Here is a 19438-nt window from a genome sequence, read left to right on the forward strand (position 1 = left end):
AGTTTTCCCTTGAAAAAACCATTACTAATTATGTGAAAGCCTCTACCAAAAAAAATAATTATGTGAGCCTTTTTGTTATCCGCAGTTTTTCTTAGTCTAATCACACCCAGTTGTACCATATAGATAGGTGATCTGACAATTTTGATGATTTTTTTTTTTTAGGTAAAAACAGTTTTGATCCTGAAGTTTTTAATATTTTATTTTGCCAAGTGCCAAACTTCCTTTGGGCTGAAATTTGCCATGTGATAGAAAGATATTGGGTGTATTTGTTCAAATCGTTATCCCCTTTAATTCGCTGCCCACTTCAATTCCTCCAATTCCTTACATAGAGGGTAAAAATGACCATCCTACCCTTTGTCTGAACACACTACCCAAGGTGGGATCCATTCCCCCTGTTAGAGGAATTGGAGGTGTCCACGAATTGGAGGTGATAATTATTCGTATTTTTCATAGAATTTCAACCCCATCCAACCTGCCATATGACAACAAAAATTTTGGTTACCTAACATGGAAAACATAGCCCCATTAATTATAAGAGAAAAAGAACACCAATCAAACAAGTGGTTCCTGGGTCAAGCAGGCAAAAAGACTACTTAGCCCCCAATGAAATTAAAAATCTCATCCAAACCAATGCTTCTATGCGCATTCTTATTGGTCCTCACACTGGTGTAAGGGCTACACGACCGGTTAGCATTCTCTTGCCTTAATTATTATTAGAGAGAGGGATTTACATACCACCCACTTTTATTTGGGGTAACAAAATACTGTTCACTTAAACGTTAAACCAATATTGATGAAAGAAATTCTATATTTAATGAAAGAAGGGGAAATCCACATATTTAATAAGGAGAGAAAGGAGAGAGACTATGGTTTACCAAAAAAACAAAAAAAAAGGAGAGAGACTATGAGAAGGAAATACAAACTACTAACATATACTTCTTTTTCCTTTACCAAAAACCTGAAAAGGCCCACAGCCTCAAACGTTGCCTAGACCCCAAAAAAACTCTAGTTTTGATCAATAATTGATATGACCATGTAGTTCAGATGGGACCTCAAATTTGAAGTGGTTAACACATAGGGTACACATGTCATCCAACATGTTATGGACACTATCCATGTGGCATAAAAGTGACTTGTTGATTATGTCACAAGGTGTATCAAAGATTCTAAGATGATGTGGACAGCTAGTTCACAAAAATTCAGGACAAATGAAGCTGTCATATAGAAATCAACCCCCCCCCCCCCCCCAAAACACACACACCCTCCCCCACAAGCGATTCATACTCAACAGGCACTGCTAGATTCAATATATCATATATTTGGATCATTTCCTTCCCCAATCTTCACAAAAATATGATTTCATAGATTCTGAAAACCCTATGTTCCCTGTTTCTCAAGATTGAATGAATCCAATTTAGCTTGCTTTGTCCTAACATTCCACAGGCTACTTACTATAACTATTGTCTAATAACACAGGATTAGCAATTTTATTCCACACCCAAACTCCATACGAAGCGTGCATCTATCCCAGCACACAATCTAGTAATTGGGAACCTGATAACCCTACAAGCAACAAGCTTGCTAATTTTTTACACACTAGCACTTAATTTTGAGAATGAGAAGATAGAGCCGAAAATTGGAATAGATGTCAACCCCATTGGAATCACCAAAACTAAATTGCAGAAGTTGGATAATTGGACACATGAGCCGTATACTAACAGTACATTTTAATTTATGATGGAGCCTCAAAATAAAGAAAAATCCACACCATATTCAGTAGATTGTATTAAGAATTATTGCTGACTAAGGTTATAAATTGTTCAACAAACAATGACAAAAGTGACCAGCCTCCCTCCCGTGTGTTCCCAAGTACTAGTCTGGAATTTGAGCAACTAGAGGGTTGCTCTCAAAAATTGACTGGGAAGAAACACAACCACTGGAGAAGAGCAGCATCTACAGATATGTTCCTTTTATCTTTCACATCCAAATGCAAGGCAGAAACAATAATCAGGAGTCTGATGCCTCCAAATGCATTTTGTTTCAGCACAAACATGAATAATTTATAATTGAGACCATATGTTGCTCCTACATAATGAATAACAGAAATATATAGAAAGCTATAAAACAGAATGGGGGGAAAACTGCAGCATCGAGTTGTTATAACTTTTATGGGAAAAAGTTTTCTGTCCACGCCACACCAGCACTCTCATGAGTCTATCTCTCTCCCTCCCATGTGAAAAGACACGTACCTCTGCCCCCTTGTTTTAAGGAGAGATATAGACACATGGGAGTGCTGGCGTAGGCCACACTCCCGGACAGAAAACTGTTTCCCAACTTTTATTATTAAACTTATTATTATTTTCTTTTACAACTATTGATTTCATTGACGTATAAAGCAGTCAAATGACTAAGAGACTGCCTTTGAATCATCATCAGACAATCTCTCCATGCCTGCACAAGTGGCTCCTGTGCAGGGGAGGGTAGGACCGACCATTCAAGTCCCCTAAACATAAAAATCAGTCCAAATTGATGAGCACACAACATGCAATATCATATATTCTTTTAATATTTCACTCTGCTGGAGAAACTCAAAGTGGATCATACATACAGTTAACAGGAAGATATTAGACTGGCCATCAACCATACCCCAGATGAAGATACTCATAGTATCCCTTTGAGGATTTTTTTTTTAATTCAACTACATTCAAACCCTATACAAAATATACACTGATGCAATACCATAGAACAAGAAGAAAGGCAAATTTTAGGTTTTAATCTGGCCTGTCTGCCGAGCTATGTTCAACAAAAGCAATTCAGGGGAAACGTAATGAATTGGCTATCACACAGGAAGGTATTTTTATTGTGTTTTGATTACTAACATTTGATTGAAGTTTCGGGAAAGGTTTTGCAAAGATAGTGTAAGTAATTTTAATTGGGCTAAGATTCTGCATTAACCCAATTCAAACCCCCCCCCCCTCTTGGGTTGCCTACACGATCATACACACAAGAAAGTATTTTTTTCTTTCCCATATAAATGTTGACATTTTGATGTTTTACGTCCATTTGCAACAACAAAATGGATATTCAGTTATAACTACTCCAGAATAAAGGTGTAAGAATGCCACCTTGACATAATTTATAACAATGACCAAAGTATATTTTGTGTCCATAATAAAGAAAGGCTAAAAGCAAAGAAATTAAAAAATTCTATGAATACCATAGTGAGTCAAGAAAATACAATATCATACAGTTTGAAAATACATTTTAGTTGTTTTAGAGAAATTGAATCTTCTATTTATTTATTTTATGTGTTGGTGAAAGAACCTTTTGATTGAAGATGACACACACCCAAGAAAGTTACCTGAAAGAAGCAGCCTTCACTTATAATAAAGATGGTACTATCAGCACAACAATTGAAGCTATTACAGAATATTTGAAAAAACTCTTCTCTAAGTGAACCCCAGATAGACAGCACTGTAACAATCTAAGAATCAGAAACCTGGAAACAGAATGTGATTCCAAAACATCAGCCTGTAAAACCCTCTGCCTGAAATGTAAGAATCACCCAATTTTCTCTGGATCTAACCTTAATTAAGGTAAATCCATCTGTACAATTCATTCTTGGCCTCTTGAGGCATCCACCTTCGATGGCCATTCAACACACAATGGACATGGGGGATCCCATCTGTCTGCCTCAGAAGTTCTCTGCTCCAAGCAGTCTGCATGATAAACGTGACCACAAACTAAAATTGCAGCAACAGACAGATCACTAGACAACAGTGGGTTACCCAAAGCATAAGCTTTATGCCTTAACAGCTTCAGACATATGCCACACACCATCTTAACTGCATCGGGTGATAATGCAGTCATTGCCAAGGGAATGGAACTTATTCTTTCTGGCCTGTGGAAAGGCCTTCTATCTGGGGGAAGAAAGAAAAAGAAAAGGCAAAAATAAATTAAGAAAATGTGGGAGAATTAAAAATTAAGCATAGACGAGCATACCATTATCTTTGGGTTACCTCCATGATATCCAGACTCGGAGCTGCATCGACTAGCAAACTTGAAAGAGAGTTTCTCGTCACACAATGGAGAAGCACCCTTGCAAAGTGTGCTTAATGTATCAGCATGACAACCTGAGTTTCGCCAAGAGTAACGATTTCCATATTTATGACATGACCGTCTTAAGAACATTGCTCGACTAAGATTGTAATGATGATGTGCATGTGAAGGGTGTGTGTTTTGTAGCTTAACAGAACTATCTGTGGTATCCATAACAGATGTAAGAGGATGTACTACAGTATAATCGACTGAAGAAACACAAGGGGGAGATTTCTGCAGGCAGAAAACAGATGAATTAGGAAAGAAAATGTAAGGCTCAACCCACATTCAATTATTAGGAAGAGAAAACAATGACATCTGGGTTGAGAAACATAATATTGCAATGAACAGGACTAATCAAGTAACTAACCACTTCGGTTGACAAATCCATCCCAATGGTACATGGAATGATATCTGCAATACAAAAAAAAAATCCAGTCACCCTGATATCTAATTGAAGGAGCATAATACTGTCACATAATGTAATTCTTATGAGTAATATAAACACTGCAAATTCATACATCAATATTTTGAACCTTTAATATGGCTCAGAAACTGACTGTGTGTTGAATGGAGGAGTCATGTATTTTACCAAACCCAAACATGGCATGCAGATCATTCATTTTAAAGAAGATCTAATCCTCCAGACATTAAAGATAGTTAAGCATAAACAAACAGTTTTGCAGACTGAGCAATCTCCACCACCATGAACATAAAAGCTAAGTAATTGGAGCTAAAGATGCAACCAATGAAGCAGTAAAAAGATTATCCACAACTGATCTTTATGTTCAGAATCAATTTATCAGGAGAGGGCAATTTTAAGTTAAAGTCGAATGGAAGGATGTCTATCAAAGCTCAAACTAGTAAGGATCAGCTTACACATGATCAGGGAAAATACAGTAATGCCGAGAATGCATGAGATGGAAAATGAGTAACAAAAGTTCTGCGGATTTGAAATGAGATCTCATCATCAAGTATTAAACAGCAGTATGAATTTATTTGACACAATCAGGACATTGTCTAATCAAATTAGAAGCACAGTGAAATCGATGAAATTGATCCCATCACAAGCTGACAAAAAATAAGAGGAGCGTACCATACTTTCAGATTTACACCTCATGGGATCTGGCACAATTACATTGGCCATATTCATTTGAGGCTTAATCCTTGAGCTTGAAAAGACAATTAGGCATATTCATTAAGTTGCATGCCTTAAAAGTGTGAGACATATGAAGTCCATCACTAACTACGTGAAACCATGTGCTTTGTACTCGTGGAACTTACGGATAAAACTCAGTCCTAGTAGTTTATGGCTCCTTGTGATTTTTAATGTAAATTCCTCCCATTTTCAAGAGTTTTTGAATTTAGAGTTGATCTCACCCCCCCCCCCCCTCTTCTCCACCCAAAAAAAAATTCATTCTGTTTAATCAAAGTTTTAGAGGATTTCAGTAACTAACATAAATGACAGTCACTAAATTCAGTCAAATAATTCCAGCTGGAGTTTTGAGGGCCATGATTACTTCATGTTTAACTCAGTCATGATATGATCTTCGGGAACCTTCAAAATCTTAAACATTGTATTTTGGGTAGTCCTTCTTGCTTTAGACCTATGTTCAAACATAATATATCAATCTTTTCATTTATATGTGACACTTTACGAAGAGATTGTTGAAGTCAGTCATAGAAGCATTAGAGAAAAAAGCCACTCCATTGAAAATTTTTCTCTTTGACGATAACAACTCAGCCTTATCCCCACTAAATGGGGTCGGCTACATGGATCCTCGACCTCCAAACAGCTCTATTCGAGATCATACCTGATACAAGGCCTAAATTATGCATGTCTTTTCTCACTACTTCTCCTAGGATCGTTTTAGGCCTGGCCCCTAGCTCTTTTAGTTCCTTCAATCTGAATCAAATCACTCTTCCGCACTGGAGTGTCCCAAGGCCTCAGTTGAACATGGCCATGCCACCTCAAACGACTTTCCCAAAGCTTATCATGTATCAAGGCCACTCCCAACTCAGCTCTAATATGGTCATTCCTTACTGTAATCTTCCTAGTTTTGCCACACATCCATCTCAACATCATCATCTCCGCTACACTTAGTTTATCTTCTTAATTGCCCAACATTCCACACCATACATCATAGTCGGTCGTAAATTTTCCTTTAAGCTCTAAAGGAATGTGTCGATCATACAACACTTCAGACGCCCCTCTCCATTTCATCCGTCCTAATTTAATTCTTTGTGAAACATCATCCTCTATACCACACTTCTTCTCTTTGGTGACAAGAAGGGGAATAAACCACAAAGGTAAGTAGCCAAATCAGTTGAATTCCTTTTACATTCTGAAGTCCTACTTATAACTGTCATACCACATTCCTTGCCATATACTCCACCCAATTACATTTTATTTTAACTTGGTCCAAAATATTCCAAATTGCACGTGTTCAATTGTTTAAACTCAAAATTTTCATCTCCCAAAACAGAAACCAACATGCGTACAACTAAAATTCGCAAACCAGAACAAAAAACAAGAGCACAAGGTCACTGACATTAGCAGTAGCGACAGAGGGAGAGGGTGTTTTTCCTCTTCCAAGCAGCTCTTCAGGATGGGCATGCATTGTGGTGCAAGAATGGAAGAACTCGGCCGAGGTTTGGACCGAGTTGTCTCAGTTTCGCATCCTACCGAGACGAGATAAAGGTTGAATTTATATTCGACCAGGTTTCGATAGGTTTCACATGGTTTCGACACTCGGACATATTTCGATAATTTCGCAAGTTCCTGAAACAAAATCCCCCCGCCTCAGTTCAAAAACAAAAACCGGATTTTTTGCGATAGGTGAAATTTTCAACTTTCTAATGCTAGGGTTTTTCTAAAATCTAAAAATTCCATAAATCTTATATATGGTGAAACATTGCTAAAAACCAAAAGAACAGTAAAATATTCATTTGTTCTAATATCCAAACAAATATTTTCATTCATAGCGATTTGAGTACCAGGTTTCAACCAAGATATGGTCAAAACCTGGGAAACTCAATTTCTAGCTGGTCGAAACCAGTGTCGGCACCGAGTTCTTGATCATTGGGCACAAGTGTCACTTTCTATGGAGAACTCTGTAATTCTTTCCACCAGAAGTGAGCCCACAAAACTCATTGTGCTTGTGGACCGGCTTGCATATCCTGTTGATACTTGCGTGGATTGCATTTTGTGCAGCATACCAAGACTGCCTCATAATATTTGTAAGTCGAATCCTCATTACTCTAATAGGAATTAAGGACCTTCAACCCACCCAATTTGCGACCAGCATGTTCCTCTGCAACTGACCTCTTCTTGCACTGGAACTTGAACTGGGTGTTACCCTGATTTGTTGGCTTACCTTAGACAATACCCTTGCGGACAGCCCTCTAGCGCCCTCCACATATAACACGGAGACAATAGATCACATACCACTGCTTTGCCTTGGAAACCATTCGTCGAGCCTTGAGACTGTAGGTTGGGTGACCTGGACGATGGATGGGAGCTGGCAGTACTCCCAGTGCTTAACTCTCTGCAAAAACGTCATGACGTCTGATTTCTTCTTCCTACATTGCTCAGAGACATACTTGTAAGCCCCCATGGTGTATTAAAGCTAGCGAAGTCTCTAGGGTTTTGGCTAGGAGAGGTTTCCCTCCACCCAATTACTTTGTTTTCTCTATGTAAAAAATAATGCATAGATGTGTATGATACTATTATGGGAATTTCCAGTGCGGATAGTTCTGTCAAGTTTTTCTTCAATTCAACTTTTATATGTTTTGAAATATATTATGAAAATATTACATAGCAATAAATTGATTACTTTTATGTACTAGCTCGAGGAACCAATTTATACACCCAAGTAATTAGAACCAACAAATTCACCCAAAAAAAAAATTAGAACCAACCAGACCAATACAGGAACAATCAAACAATTCTTCGCTATGCCTAAATTAACACATTTAGAAGTTAGATTACAATTGCCAGAAAAGAACAAAAATCCAAACTTTCAATCAAACATTGCCCAAGAGAATTAAAGGTACATCATAAAAGGAGAGAATTGAAGCATACACAATACCCAGAACAGTAAAGTAACCAAAAACACAATCCAGATTCAGAAATTTAAAAACAGAATGCCAATCTATAATGCGAGCGTAAAAAACCAGAAAATAAAAGAGAAGATAGTGAAGAACCAACCCTAACGTTCAAGCCATGATCTGTCACAAAAAGCATATGAGACACAACTGATGAAGAAGACGACATACCAGAAGGTGAAGAAGTGATGGGAGGTTTTTTGTGATCAACTCTTCTCTTCCTTTTCCCCATAATGATGAAGCAAGCAAGCCTTTCGCTCTGAGCTTAAACTCCTTAAAGGCTTATAAAAATAAACGCCATTTCTAGGGCTTCTGTTATTGTGGAGAAACTCTCCGTGGTCACGCACTGTTAAAGCAATGGAGACCGGACCCCGTCCCCTTGCTCGTACGGCCATTGTAAAAAATAAAAAGTCCAAAACACAAACAGAGACAGAGATAGCAAAATCATGGCCTTTTTAATGCTCTCGTCCACCTCATTGCTCTTTCTTTCTTTTTTTTTCTTTTTTTTTTTTTTAATAATAAATCCAAAACTTAAAGTCGGGACTGCGATTTCGCGAGCGTCACTCCAATGACCGAAATGAGTTTTTCTCCTCTCAGTTTCCCTATCCGATAAGGTTGGTAAGTTCCTCTCATAGGCAGGGTGGAAATGACGACCTCATCTCATCCAGGTAGTGTGTTTGGGCAGGGGGTGAGGTCGTCATTTCGGATCTCCTATAAGAGGAACCTACAAACCTAATCGGGCAGGGAACCTGAGAGGAGTTAAGTCATTTGGGCCCATCGTCTGCTGCCACGTCACCCAAAACATGATCCAAAGTATATGTCCTGCAATTGAGATCGTTGGATTGAAGCTGAAAATAGAAAAATATATGAACGATGAAGTCGAGATAAATTATCTGGAAATACTTGATTTTTAATAAGTTTTTTTTTTTCCCGGTAACATCTTTAATAGGTTTTTTTAAACCCACCATGTGGTCAACTCCATGGAATTCATGAGCTTGACATGTGATCAAAGGACCCTCTAGTAGAGTAGAGCTGTAAATGGATAATCGAAAATTTGAATTCGATCCGCAATTGTATCCGATTAGGATATTTATATTCATTTAGAGATATTCGGGAAAAATTTTGAATACTTCGATAAAATTCCAATAAAAAAAATCCAAATACTTGATAATAAAACATTAAGTAAATAATGATCTTGAGGATTATGAAGATTCAATCGACGAAAATAGATTCATGATCTAAAAGATATGGTTGAGAGTGAATTCTATCCCCTAGGGGGAAAAAGATCCGGGTTACATAATGCAAAGATGTAAATGCCTAAACGGATAGTCGAAAGTCCGAATTCAATCCGCATCCGAATCCATTTAGAGGAATCCATATTCAGGCAGGGAATATGAGGATCCAATCACATCCAAGCCGAATCTGATTTGTTTACGGGCATACCCTCTGGCCCATTAAATCAAGCCCCTTTAATTTCTCATGTTACAAATATGAGGGCCATATAGACCTTCATATACAACTACAACAACAACAAACTCAATCATACAGACCTTCCTATACAGCTACAACAACAACAAACTTAGCCTTTGTTCCAATTTAATGGGGTCGGCTATAGAAATCCAAACAAAACAAAAAATAAAGAAAACTAAGACCTTAAAAAAAAGCGAGAGGATGGAGAATGAGATTCTAAATGAAAAATGAAAAATGAAAAATGAAAGTAAGCAGAAAGAGGCACAACCCAACAGATCAAAAGAAACTCTGCTACATGGATCCTTGTCCTCCAATAGGCTCTATCTGAGGTCATACTTGAAACGAGACTTAGACTACGCATATCCTTCCTCACAACTTCTCTTGTGGTCATTTTAGGTCTGCCTCTTGTGTTGGTACAATGAACGAAAAATCCTATGTGCATTTGATTTGGGGGGGGCTATTGCGAGTCGAGTCTCGCATGATTTTGCTACTTCTAGAATTACAATACCCTTCCACGTCAAATAGGATAAACATAGTAAAATGAGGAGTCGCTACCTAGATTAGGGTTTAAGACTCGAAAATGATGTCTTTTCTTTGTAAGGACATTATATAAACTCCAATCAACGACTGTGGTTTCCCCATACCATTAGGTAAATGTCAAGTTAGATTTGGGGAAGATGTAACTGTCCTTGGGGCGCGAAGGACAGATGGCGCGCTAGAGAGGATCTTTTTGCTCCAATGCACCCCAAAATGGGTCCTACTAATGGTGGCTCATGAGACACACATAATGATTTGTTCAATTTTTTTCCCCTATCTATGAGTCGAGTCGAGTGAAGGGCAGTAAATAAATAATCGAATATCCGAATACGATCCCCATTCGTATCCATTTAGGGATTTTTGTATTCATTTAGAAATATCCCGGAAAAAAAAATCTGAATACTCCAATAAAAATCCATCTGCAAAAAAATCCGAATACTTAATAATAGAGAAAATTACTTGGACACCCCTTAGATTATGACCATTTTGGTTATTATCCCCAATTTTTTAAATAATCACTTGAACACCCCCTATATTTTACCATTTCTTTCAAATAGATCCTGTTTGTTAGTTAAGTGATGATGTCATCGGTTAAATTTTTTGTAATGCCTAAACTACCCTTAAAGGGTAGTTGATTCAAACCCTAATCGATTTCAGGAAAAATTCTCTGTTCTTAAACAAATTTCAAATCAAAATAATCCAAAACCCTTTAATCGATTTCATATTCAAACCATAATAAATCTCTCCAGAATCTTCTACTAGAAAAATATTATCCACCGTGGTTTTTGCCTTAGGGAGGAAATAGCTGGGAATGAAACAGAAGAAGAATTAGTAGTAGAAAGCTTTACACCGTAGAATTGCGATTGTGATGATTGGGAGAGAATGAGGATGATTTATGAAGTCTAAACCCTCCTTTTCCCTCTCGCTGTTCTACACTTCTAGGCCTAGAGAAGATACACATGCTTCCTTTCTGGGTTTGAAGAAATCAAATTCTGAACTTTGAAATACAACGGTGTTCGCTCGAGGGATTAAAGTTTAGACTAAGGTGAATTTGAAAGATTTCTCATTTATGTTCTTTCCGTTCGATCTGCTATTGATGGAATAAAATAGATCGAAAAGATTAATTATTGCTGGTTTTTCATGGAATCAATGCTTGTTTAAATGGAACGACTTGGGATTCCATTGTCCATAGATGTAAAAACTTCGATTCTTTCCTTTTGAATCTCAAAATTTGCATCTTTTTTTGGTCATTTCTCCCTCTGGTTCCTATAACTAATATTTTCTGTTACTCTTCTATCTTTTTTACCACTATAATCTGTCCAGAATTCCATCATATTGCTTATCCCTAATTTCAGATGTCGAAACCTTTTGTTTTCGGCTGAATTGCTCCCCAATTCAACTCCATAATTTCAGTTTTTTTCTTTACTTCAGTTTCATGTTAATCTGCTAAAAACCAGTCCTTCAGTTTTTTTTGTTTTCTACTTAGCTCGGGACTTATTGCTCTGCAACTCCACGCCTACTCCCTCTAGGGTCCCACCAATTGAAAAAACAAAAAAAGAGAAGAAGAAGAGCAGAGAGGGCAAGAAATCGAGAATCCTTCTCGATGTACCCATCAAGCGTTCATGGTGACGGTGGTGAGGTTGGCTCTTCCCTCTGCAGCTGAACTGTAGTTGCAGGAAGAAGAAGAAATAATAGTTAAAGAAGAAAGAAGGAGAAGAAAGAGGGTACGTTGGTCATTTAGCTTCATAAGTTTAAATAGATATTTCCATTTAAACACTAACAGCAGACAAACAGGGTTATGTTTCAGGGGTGTCAAGTAATGTTTGAACGTTGGTGATAGTAAGCAAAAGGCCATAGTCTGGGGGGTGTTCAAGTAATTTTCTTATAATAATAAAAACTCAAATAAATAAGGGAAATTTATGAAACACCCCTTGAAAATGGGCCGATACTCAAATCACCCCCTTGTATTTGAAAATACTCAGATCACCCCCTCTACACCTTAGTTAGTAAGTTCGGGAACGGCAATTGAACGGGAACGGATACGTACGGCAATTAAACGGACTAGACGGTAATAATACTTTTTAAAAATTCGGCATCATAAAACGCATACGGTAATAATACGATACGCGTTTAATACGTGTATAATACGGCATAGACGGCAATAATACTTTTAAAAAAATGGGCATATATTCATTATATAACATGCATTCACCACCTAATAAACAAAATAATATCATGATTTTATAAACTAAAATAAACACAATAATATAATATCTTATATTACATCTCTAAGATTAGCACTTAAAATATCAAAATATCAATAAAGTAGTCTCTAAACGAGAGAGACCCACACCCCATAGTGGAGAAGGTTTTTTTTTTTTTTGGTTGAACCATAGTGGAAAATGTGAGAATTTTCAACCAAAAGTGAAGTTGAGGTTAGATTTCCACAAAATTCCAATTTCAGACAATGAGAATAAGAATAAAACAGAAATAAGGAGACCTGCAAGGCATCTTAAAACGAGAACACAACAACTGAAGCTAAAAAAAAAAAAGGAAAAATTATGTGATTAACTACAAATGAGAATAGGGAAAAAAACAGGGAAACTTGCTGTTTACCAAATTAATTAATCCTTGTAGATAAGAGTGAAACAGAGGATAGGTGAACGTGGATTGTGGTGAGAAACTGAAAATAAAAAAGGTTTCCCGTTTCTATTTTCCATGGAGATGCAGTTGGAACTTGTGATTTTTCGTTTGATTAGCAAACAATACGAAATAGAGAAAGGGATACTAACCACAATGGAAGAAGTTCTTCCGAAGAACAACAGTGGAAGAAGAAATAAACAAGGAGAAACGCGCGCCGCCCCACATCGCCGCCATCGCCTCTGCCGCCGCTGCCGCTCGCCTCTGCCGTCATGCCGCCGCCGCTTGCGTCACCGATGTTGCTGCGTCGAAGCTTTGACGATAGGTGTTGAACGGAGATGGAGGGGCTGCCGCCTTGTTGCCTTCTAGGGTTGGACTTTGGAGTGAAAACGCAAATCACAAAAGAAGAGAAAGTGAAATCGTGAAAAATTCTAATCTTTGGGGTTTTTTTTTTTTTTTTTTTTTTAAAACATTAGAGTAAAATTTAAAAAGTATAAACGTATAATACCCGAATTATCGAGTATAATACGCGATCGATTAAAAACGCGTTTTTATAAAAATACGTTGAAAGAGTGGGTGGGAGTATTATGCCTCTGCAAAAGTTCAGGAGAAGAAATAATAGTTAGATAATACGAAGGAGAATATACGTTGCATTTGCTTACTAATAAGCTTTACACTAAGATATTTCCATTTGTTAGTTAACGAAAAGACTATTTTATCCTTATACTAAATCATTAGAATGGTTAAATTTACAATACTACCCTTTCCTTCATCTTCAACCTAATTTCATCCTGTTCGTCCCACCTGCAACTCAATCTCAAATAAATAAGGAAAATTTATGAAACACCCCTTGAAAATGGGCCGATACTCAGATTACCCCCTCGTATTTGAAAATACTTAGATCACCCCCTCTACACTAACTGTGTTAGTCTGCTGTTAGTTATTGGTGTAAAAGGACTATTTTACCCTTGTACTAAATCATTAGAATTAAATTTACAATACTACCCTTTCCTTCATCGTCAACCTAATTTCATCTTCTTCCTCCCACCTGCAACTCAATCTCAAGCATAAGTTCGTTGGAGAGAAAGAAAAAACAAAATAAAAACCAAGAGACAGCGGGTGGTAGCTGCTCCGATGGTGAGTCAATGGCGAGGCAGCTCCTTCCGATGGTGACTCACACTTGCAACTCAATCTCAAGCATAATTTCCCCTTGAAGAATCTTCTCCCAATCGGGAGGACCGTGCGAGATTCAACAACGCAATTGGGTTTTCTTCAAAACCCTCTATTTCTCAGATTCATCTCCTCAAAACCTTCTTAGTCAACCAACAAAGCCACTGGAACAGCCGGATGGACACATTCGGTATGCCGGATCCAATCTGAAGCATTCTGTTTGCTCTTAGTGATTGTACATCTGAAAGTTTAATATGTACCGGATTCAGATTCGGTATACCGATTTCTTCAACCAAGAGACAGGCTACAATTTGAGACTTGTGTGTAATTATAAATTATCTTCTCAGCGCAATTTGGATTTGGCTTCTACTTGCATCAAATTACACAGTATACTGAAGAACTACAGAGAGATGAGCGTAGGCGTTTCTTCAGTATGAGTTATTCAAGCAAAATCAAATCCAACTCCAAAAACTGAAACCAGTAAGCAAGACAAAAAACCAGCCTCAATTTAAAAAATGCCAGGCTACACCATTGAGAGGCAGGCAGGCATTATCATTCATACTCACCCGTGGGGAAGTTTACATGGTTATTGAATACCTGATTCTACTAACAAAATTTCTCCAGAATCAACTGTTACATAACTGCTGCACTATCATGATGTAATAATATACCAGTGGTACCATCTGCCGGAGAAACTATTCCACAAGAGAGATAAATCAAATATCGCAAGTGGAACTACATGATTCTACTCGTTTCCCATCTTTGGCAGGTAAACCAGCATCAAACCCTGCGTTTCGTATTTGAAAAATACTCAGATTAAGTTGGAGGTCATGTGAGGAAGAAGATGGATATTGGGGGTTTTAGATTCAAAGGTAAAATAGTAACTCTACATTAGTCAAGGGTAGTTTAGAGATTTAAATATATTTAACACTGTAAAACTAATGGTAGGGTGTAATGTGAGTATAGGACTCTAATACAAGGGGTGATCTGAGTATTTTCAAATATGAGGGGGTGATCTGAGTATCGACTCATTTTCAGGGGGTATTTCATAAATTTCCCAATAAATAATGATCTTGAGGGTTTTTGAAGATTCAATAGGTTCTAGATTATGAGGAAAAGAGAATCATGATCTAAGAGATGGATTGAAAGTGAATTGTATCCGTTAGGGAAAGGAAGTTTCGGGACTCCGGGTTACACAAGGAAGAGATATAAATGGATGGTCAAAAATCTGCTTTTGATCCACATCCGAATCTGTTTAGAGCATATTGGGATCCGATCCGTATCCGATTCTAATCCGATCCGTTTACAAGCACTAGAGTCCAGCCGAGAGTATGGGTTTTCGAATATCTCATGTTCCGGTTAACCTTGTTTCAAGCCCTCTTGGTTTTCCTGTTTTCGGCCATTGCTTTTGCATTCTCTTCCCACCTCCTCCCTGAATTTCCATCGTATTACACTATTACCTCGTCTCCTGTCCTCGTATCTGCCTTTCAGTTCTTTTATTTTTTCTCTTTAGCTTTCGATATTCCTGTCATTTGGCGCCGGACAGATGCATCAGTGAAAAAAATTTGAATTCTTCGAAGAGAAATCCAGGGAAAGTGTTTAATCCCCAATGAAGTCGCTGCAAAGATTGAGTATTGTTCGAGCGGGATGGGGAAGAAGATCATCGTTGGATGTGACGATGGCACTGTGAATTTGCTGGATCGCTGCTTGATTTCATTTGTGGTTTCAAAGATCACGGATCTTCTGTTTTATTCCTTCAGCATCTCAAGGTAGAGTTTTCGTTTTGAGATTTGGGTCTTCTGTTATTTGTATATTTGCTTGTTCCAAGGGGAGTAGTTTTCTCTAGTGGGACTTTTTGCAGTTATATTTTTATAGCATTTGAATGCCGAGGGATCGGAAAATCGAAGGATTCTGTAGATTCTATAGATAAGAACCCTTGGGACGAAGAAGTTGCAGTGAGCGGGAGACAACGAGGGAGAGAGAAGGATATAGAGAGAGAGGTGTAGTAGAGGCGGTGGACAGAGTACGCCTCAGGCACCGAGAGTCACCGGTTAATTGCTGCCACGGTGACAGCCGGTTTGAGTGAAGGGGGTTTAGTTTTTGATTTACCGTATGTAAGCCACCTCGTCAATACGTGCTTCCCTTCCGGTGTGGTTGAATCAGGGAGAAGGATCGGGAGATAGACGACAACCGTAATGGACGTTCAATCGCACGGTGGTCTTGCTCATCCGGAATCAAATAGCAAGTGGTAGCAGGAAGAACCAGGTAAATCTCTCTCTCTCTTCCTCTCGTTCCCTGTACCTCTACTGCTGCTGCTTTTGTTTATGCTCCCATTGATATTTGGAAACGAGTATAATTGCTGCGATGGTCGTCTGGAGAGAGATGATCCTTCGCCGCTGGCAGGTACCATCCTCCCCATCTCTCACCGTATATCGCTCCATCCCTCCTTCTCTTTCTCTTTCTGCTATTTGGGTTTCCAGAATCGGAATGCAGACTCTCTGCAGCTCCTCCCCCCAATTTCCTTCTTTGACAGAAAAGGGTGACTTCCGGAGAGTGGAGACTCTGGTGGGTTGGGTTTATGGCCGAAATTTCAGGGTAAACTGAGTCTTCAAGCAGGTGCGGCATGGGCTGGATTTGGCCTGCAGCAGAACAGGGGAGAGAGAGAGAGAGAGAGGGAGAGAGATACGGATCAAGGTTTGCAACTAGGGTCTCTGGGTATGTGCTAGTAGAGAATGATGGAGGATGTTGGGTGAAGTTTCAGGGCTAACAAAGCTGGATTGGGAAAGATATGGAGAGTTGCAAGCATCTGGAAAATAACCCCAAAACATGGTATTTACAGGGTATGAGAATGCTAAAAGAGTTCTGACGGATCGGAAAGGTCTGTTTCTCTGGGGATATTGCCTGGAAGAGGAAGTGGAAAATAGCCCTGGCTCCATTTTCAGGCAAAAGTAATTAAGCAAACACTAATTAAAAGAGAGAGAAAGAAAACGGTGATCTTTTCCTCCGTCTCTCAACTCAGGGACTTGGGATTTGGGAAACAGAGGTTGATCTGATAGTCCATCCCTCCTCCTCCTCTAAGGCATTGTTTTATGCCTCTTTTTTTTTTTTTTTCAATCCTTTCCTTCGTATCTATATTGATGATTTACCCTTTTTTTCTTTGTTTTTCTTTGAGACTTTAATCTATTCTTTTTACAATTTCAATTTTGAAATTTCTGTCATTACTCATTTTGGTGTTTTGAGCGATAGTGTTGATGCTGAAATCGTAAAATTTCTAATGGTTCATGAATTGTTAGATTTTGGGACGGGGAAAATTTTGGATTTTCCTATAAACTTTTGCAGTAGAGATTTTTTTTCCCATCGGGGATTTTGTTTATGTTGTTGTTTCATTGATAGAGAGGGTGGACCTTGGCTCAACGGTAAGGTTGCTCCATTGTGACCTACTGGTCACGGGTTCGAGTTTGGAAACAGCCTCTCCATGAAGCGGGGTAAGGCTGCATATATTATGACCCTCCCTAGACCCTGCAGTGGCGGGAGCCTTGTGCACTGGGTACACCCTTTTTTTGTTGTTTCATTGATAGGATTTGATTTTGAACAACATTTTGACGGTCTTCTTCAAAATCTGTGATTTACCGAATTATTCCTCTGCTTTTTCTTGATTTCGGATGAAGGAATTCTCCATTTTTCTATGTTTATATCCTTCTTCCTTTTAATGAAAATTCACTGAAATTTAATTGCCTATTGAACAAGAGGGAAAGGAACAAAAGAAAAGGAAAACAAGAAAAAGAAAAAAAAAAAAAAAAGAGGCGATTCGTTTCAATCGATTACTATGATTACGAGGCCTGCTTCACATTGGTCCGGTTTTGCATTTTGAGCTTTGATTATTCAAGCTCATAATGAGAGGTAATTGACGAAATTGATGTTTGTGTGAGGTGTCTAGCATGATTAAAGCTTGCGTGTTCTGTTTATGTGGATGGTGAGATTTTATTTCAATGTTGGAAGCCAAGAGTGCTGGTTCATATGGATTTGAGATTGATATTTTATAGTGGTGATTCCGTAGTCGGAAGCGGTGGCCCATGGCAAGGAGTCGAAAACACAGCCAGCAGAGGAGGCTTCTCCTGATCACAGTCAGTGTCTTCACTGGGAAGGCAATCCTTCATCTACTCCCTCACACTCCATGAATTTCAGGACACCCTTTGTGAGAATGGGAAGATTTCCAATCACGAAGATGGACGAGTTCCTCTCCAACATATGGACTACAGAGTTACAGTCTCAAACAAACCTCAATCGGTTGTTTATGCCACAAAATGGACCAGACTTGATGAATTTATTGCGACTCGGGTCAAATCAACTAGTCTTCATAATTATTGAGTGTAGTGACAGAAATGATTCTGTACAAGGGCCTTCCAAAAACTGTTTCTGATCCTTTTCTGTTCTGTATTTGATCCCGGATTAGATATACCAAATGCCATTTACTCCCACAGCTCATTCTAACGGAGTGGAATCATGGGAATTCAATTCCACCTAAGATTGACTCTTGCAGTGCAGAATTGCAACCAAATTTAGGGCTTCATATCTGATCTGCTAGGTGTAGGGCTTCGAATATGATCTGCTAGGATTCACACTCATTAGCCAATTCTTTCTGGTACTATCTTATATGTGTTATCTTAATTTTTGCTTCTATTGCACTTATCAAATTTTTTTTGGCATCTATGGCGGAAAGTTTTGGGCAAATAAAATGATATTTTCTGTGGGTTGATTAGAATGATGCATACAATATCAACTTATGGATTGAAGATAAATTCTAGCTCAAAATACCAAAGGATGTTTAGGGTTTGGAAAACTACTTGTATGAATCAACCCCTACAATGGAAATGGTGTTGGAGATTTGGATGAAACCATTCAGTTTGTGGAGATGTGTTGTGGCTGCTACGTATGGAAACCAAAAAAGCATTTAGTCTGACCAAGATTGAACAAGTTGGAGCATGATTCTTTGAAGGGAGATGGTTAATGTCAGAAACTCATTTCCTAGAATAGTTGGAATGGAAGTTTGTCTGGGTTCAAATAACGTATGATGCTTGGAGGGTTGGACCAACCATTGAACCTTGTATATCTAGACCTCTACATGTGACTGACAAGGAGGCCTAGTTTGCAGACTTTGGGCTTATGGGGGAGCTAGCTCTATTGTTTGAATTTTAAATTTTAGAGGGCATCTTAATTACTGGGATTTGCTGTTAGCAAGGAAGTTGTTGGAACTTCTATACAAGAGCATTTGTCAGACTTTGGGAATAATATAGAGGGATTTGAGTGGGAGAGCTCTGGTCTATCGACAACAAGATCTCAATGTGAGGCCATTGATGTTGCCAGATTCTCCTCTTTGCATCTTTTATAGTTGTGTGGACTAGAGTGAATCCTGAAG

General features: G+C 38.4%; 1 protein-coding gene and 1 pseudogene across 3 annotated transcripts; both read right to left on the minus strand.

Moving 5' to 3' along the window:
- Nucleotides 1–3439: 3439 nt before the first annotated feature.
- On the minus strand, nt 3440–4523 carry LOC122666926. 3 transcript variants are annotated; one of them, XM_043863040.1, is made up of 4 exons: nt 4469–4523; nt 4020–4332; nt 3594–3920; nt 3440–3506 (listed from the first exon to the last, which is right to left on the minus strand). In XM_043863040.1, exons 1-3 carry the CDS (start codon nt 4487–4489, stop codon nt 3616–3618), a joined length of 639 nt encoding a protein of 212 aa, XP_043718975.1. In that variant the 5' UTR covers nt 4490–4523; the 3' UTR covers nt 3440–3506; nt 3594–3615. The 3 variants fall into 3 exon arrangements, with proteins under 3 accessions (XP_043718975.1, XP_043718976.1, XP_043718974.1); XM_043863041.1 differs by lacking the exon at nt 3440–3506 and having other exon boundaries at nt 3550–3719; XM_043863039.1 differs by lacking the exon at nt 3440–3506 and having other exon boundaries at nt 3550–3920.
- Nucleotides 4524–6651: 2128 nt separating this feature from the next.
- On the minus strand, nt 6652–7771 carry LOC122668220 (annotated as a pseudogene).
- Between the last annotated feature and the right edge of the window lie 11667 nt (nt 7772–19438).

This window comes from Telopea speciosissima, chromosome 7 (genome assembly GCF_018873765.1).
Source record: "Telopea speciosissima isolate NSW1024214 ecotype Mountain lineage chromosome 7, Tspe_v1, whole genome shotgun sequence".
Taxonomy (NCBI): domain Eukaryota; kingdom Viridiplantae; phylum Streptophyta; class Magnoliopsida; order Proteales; family Proteaceae; genus Telopea; species Telopea speciosissima.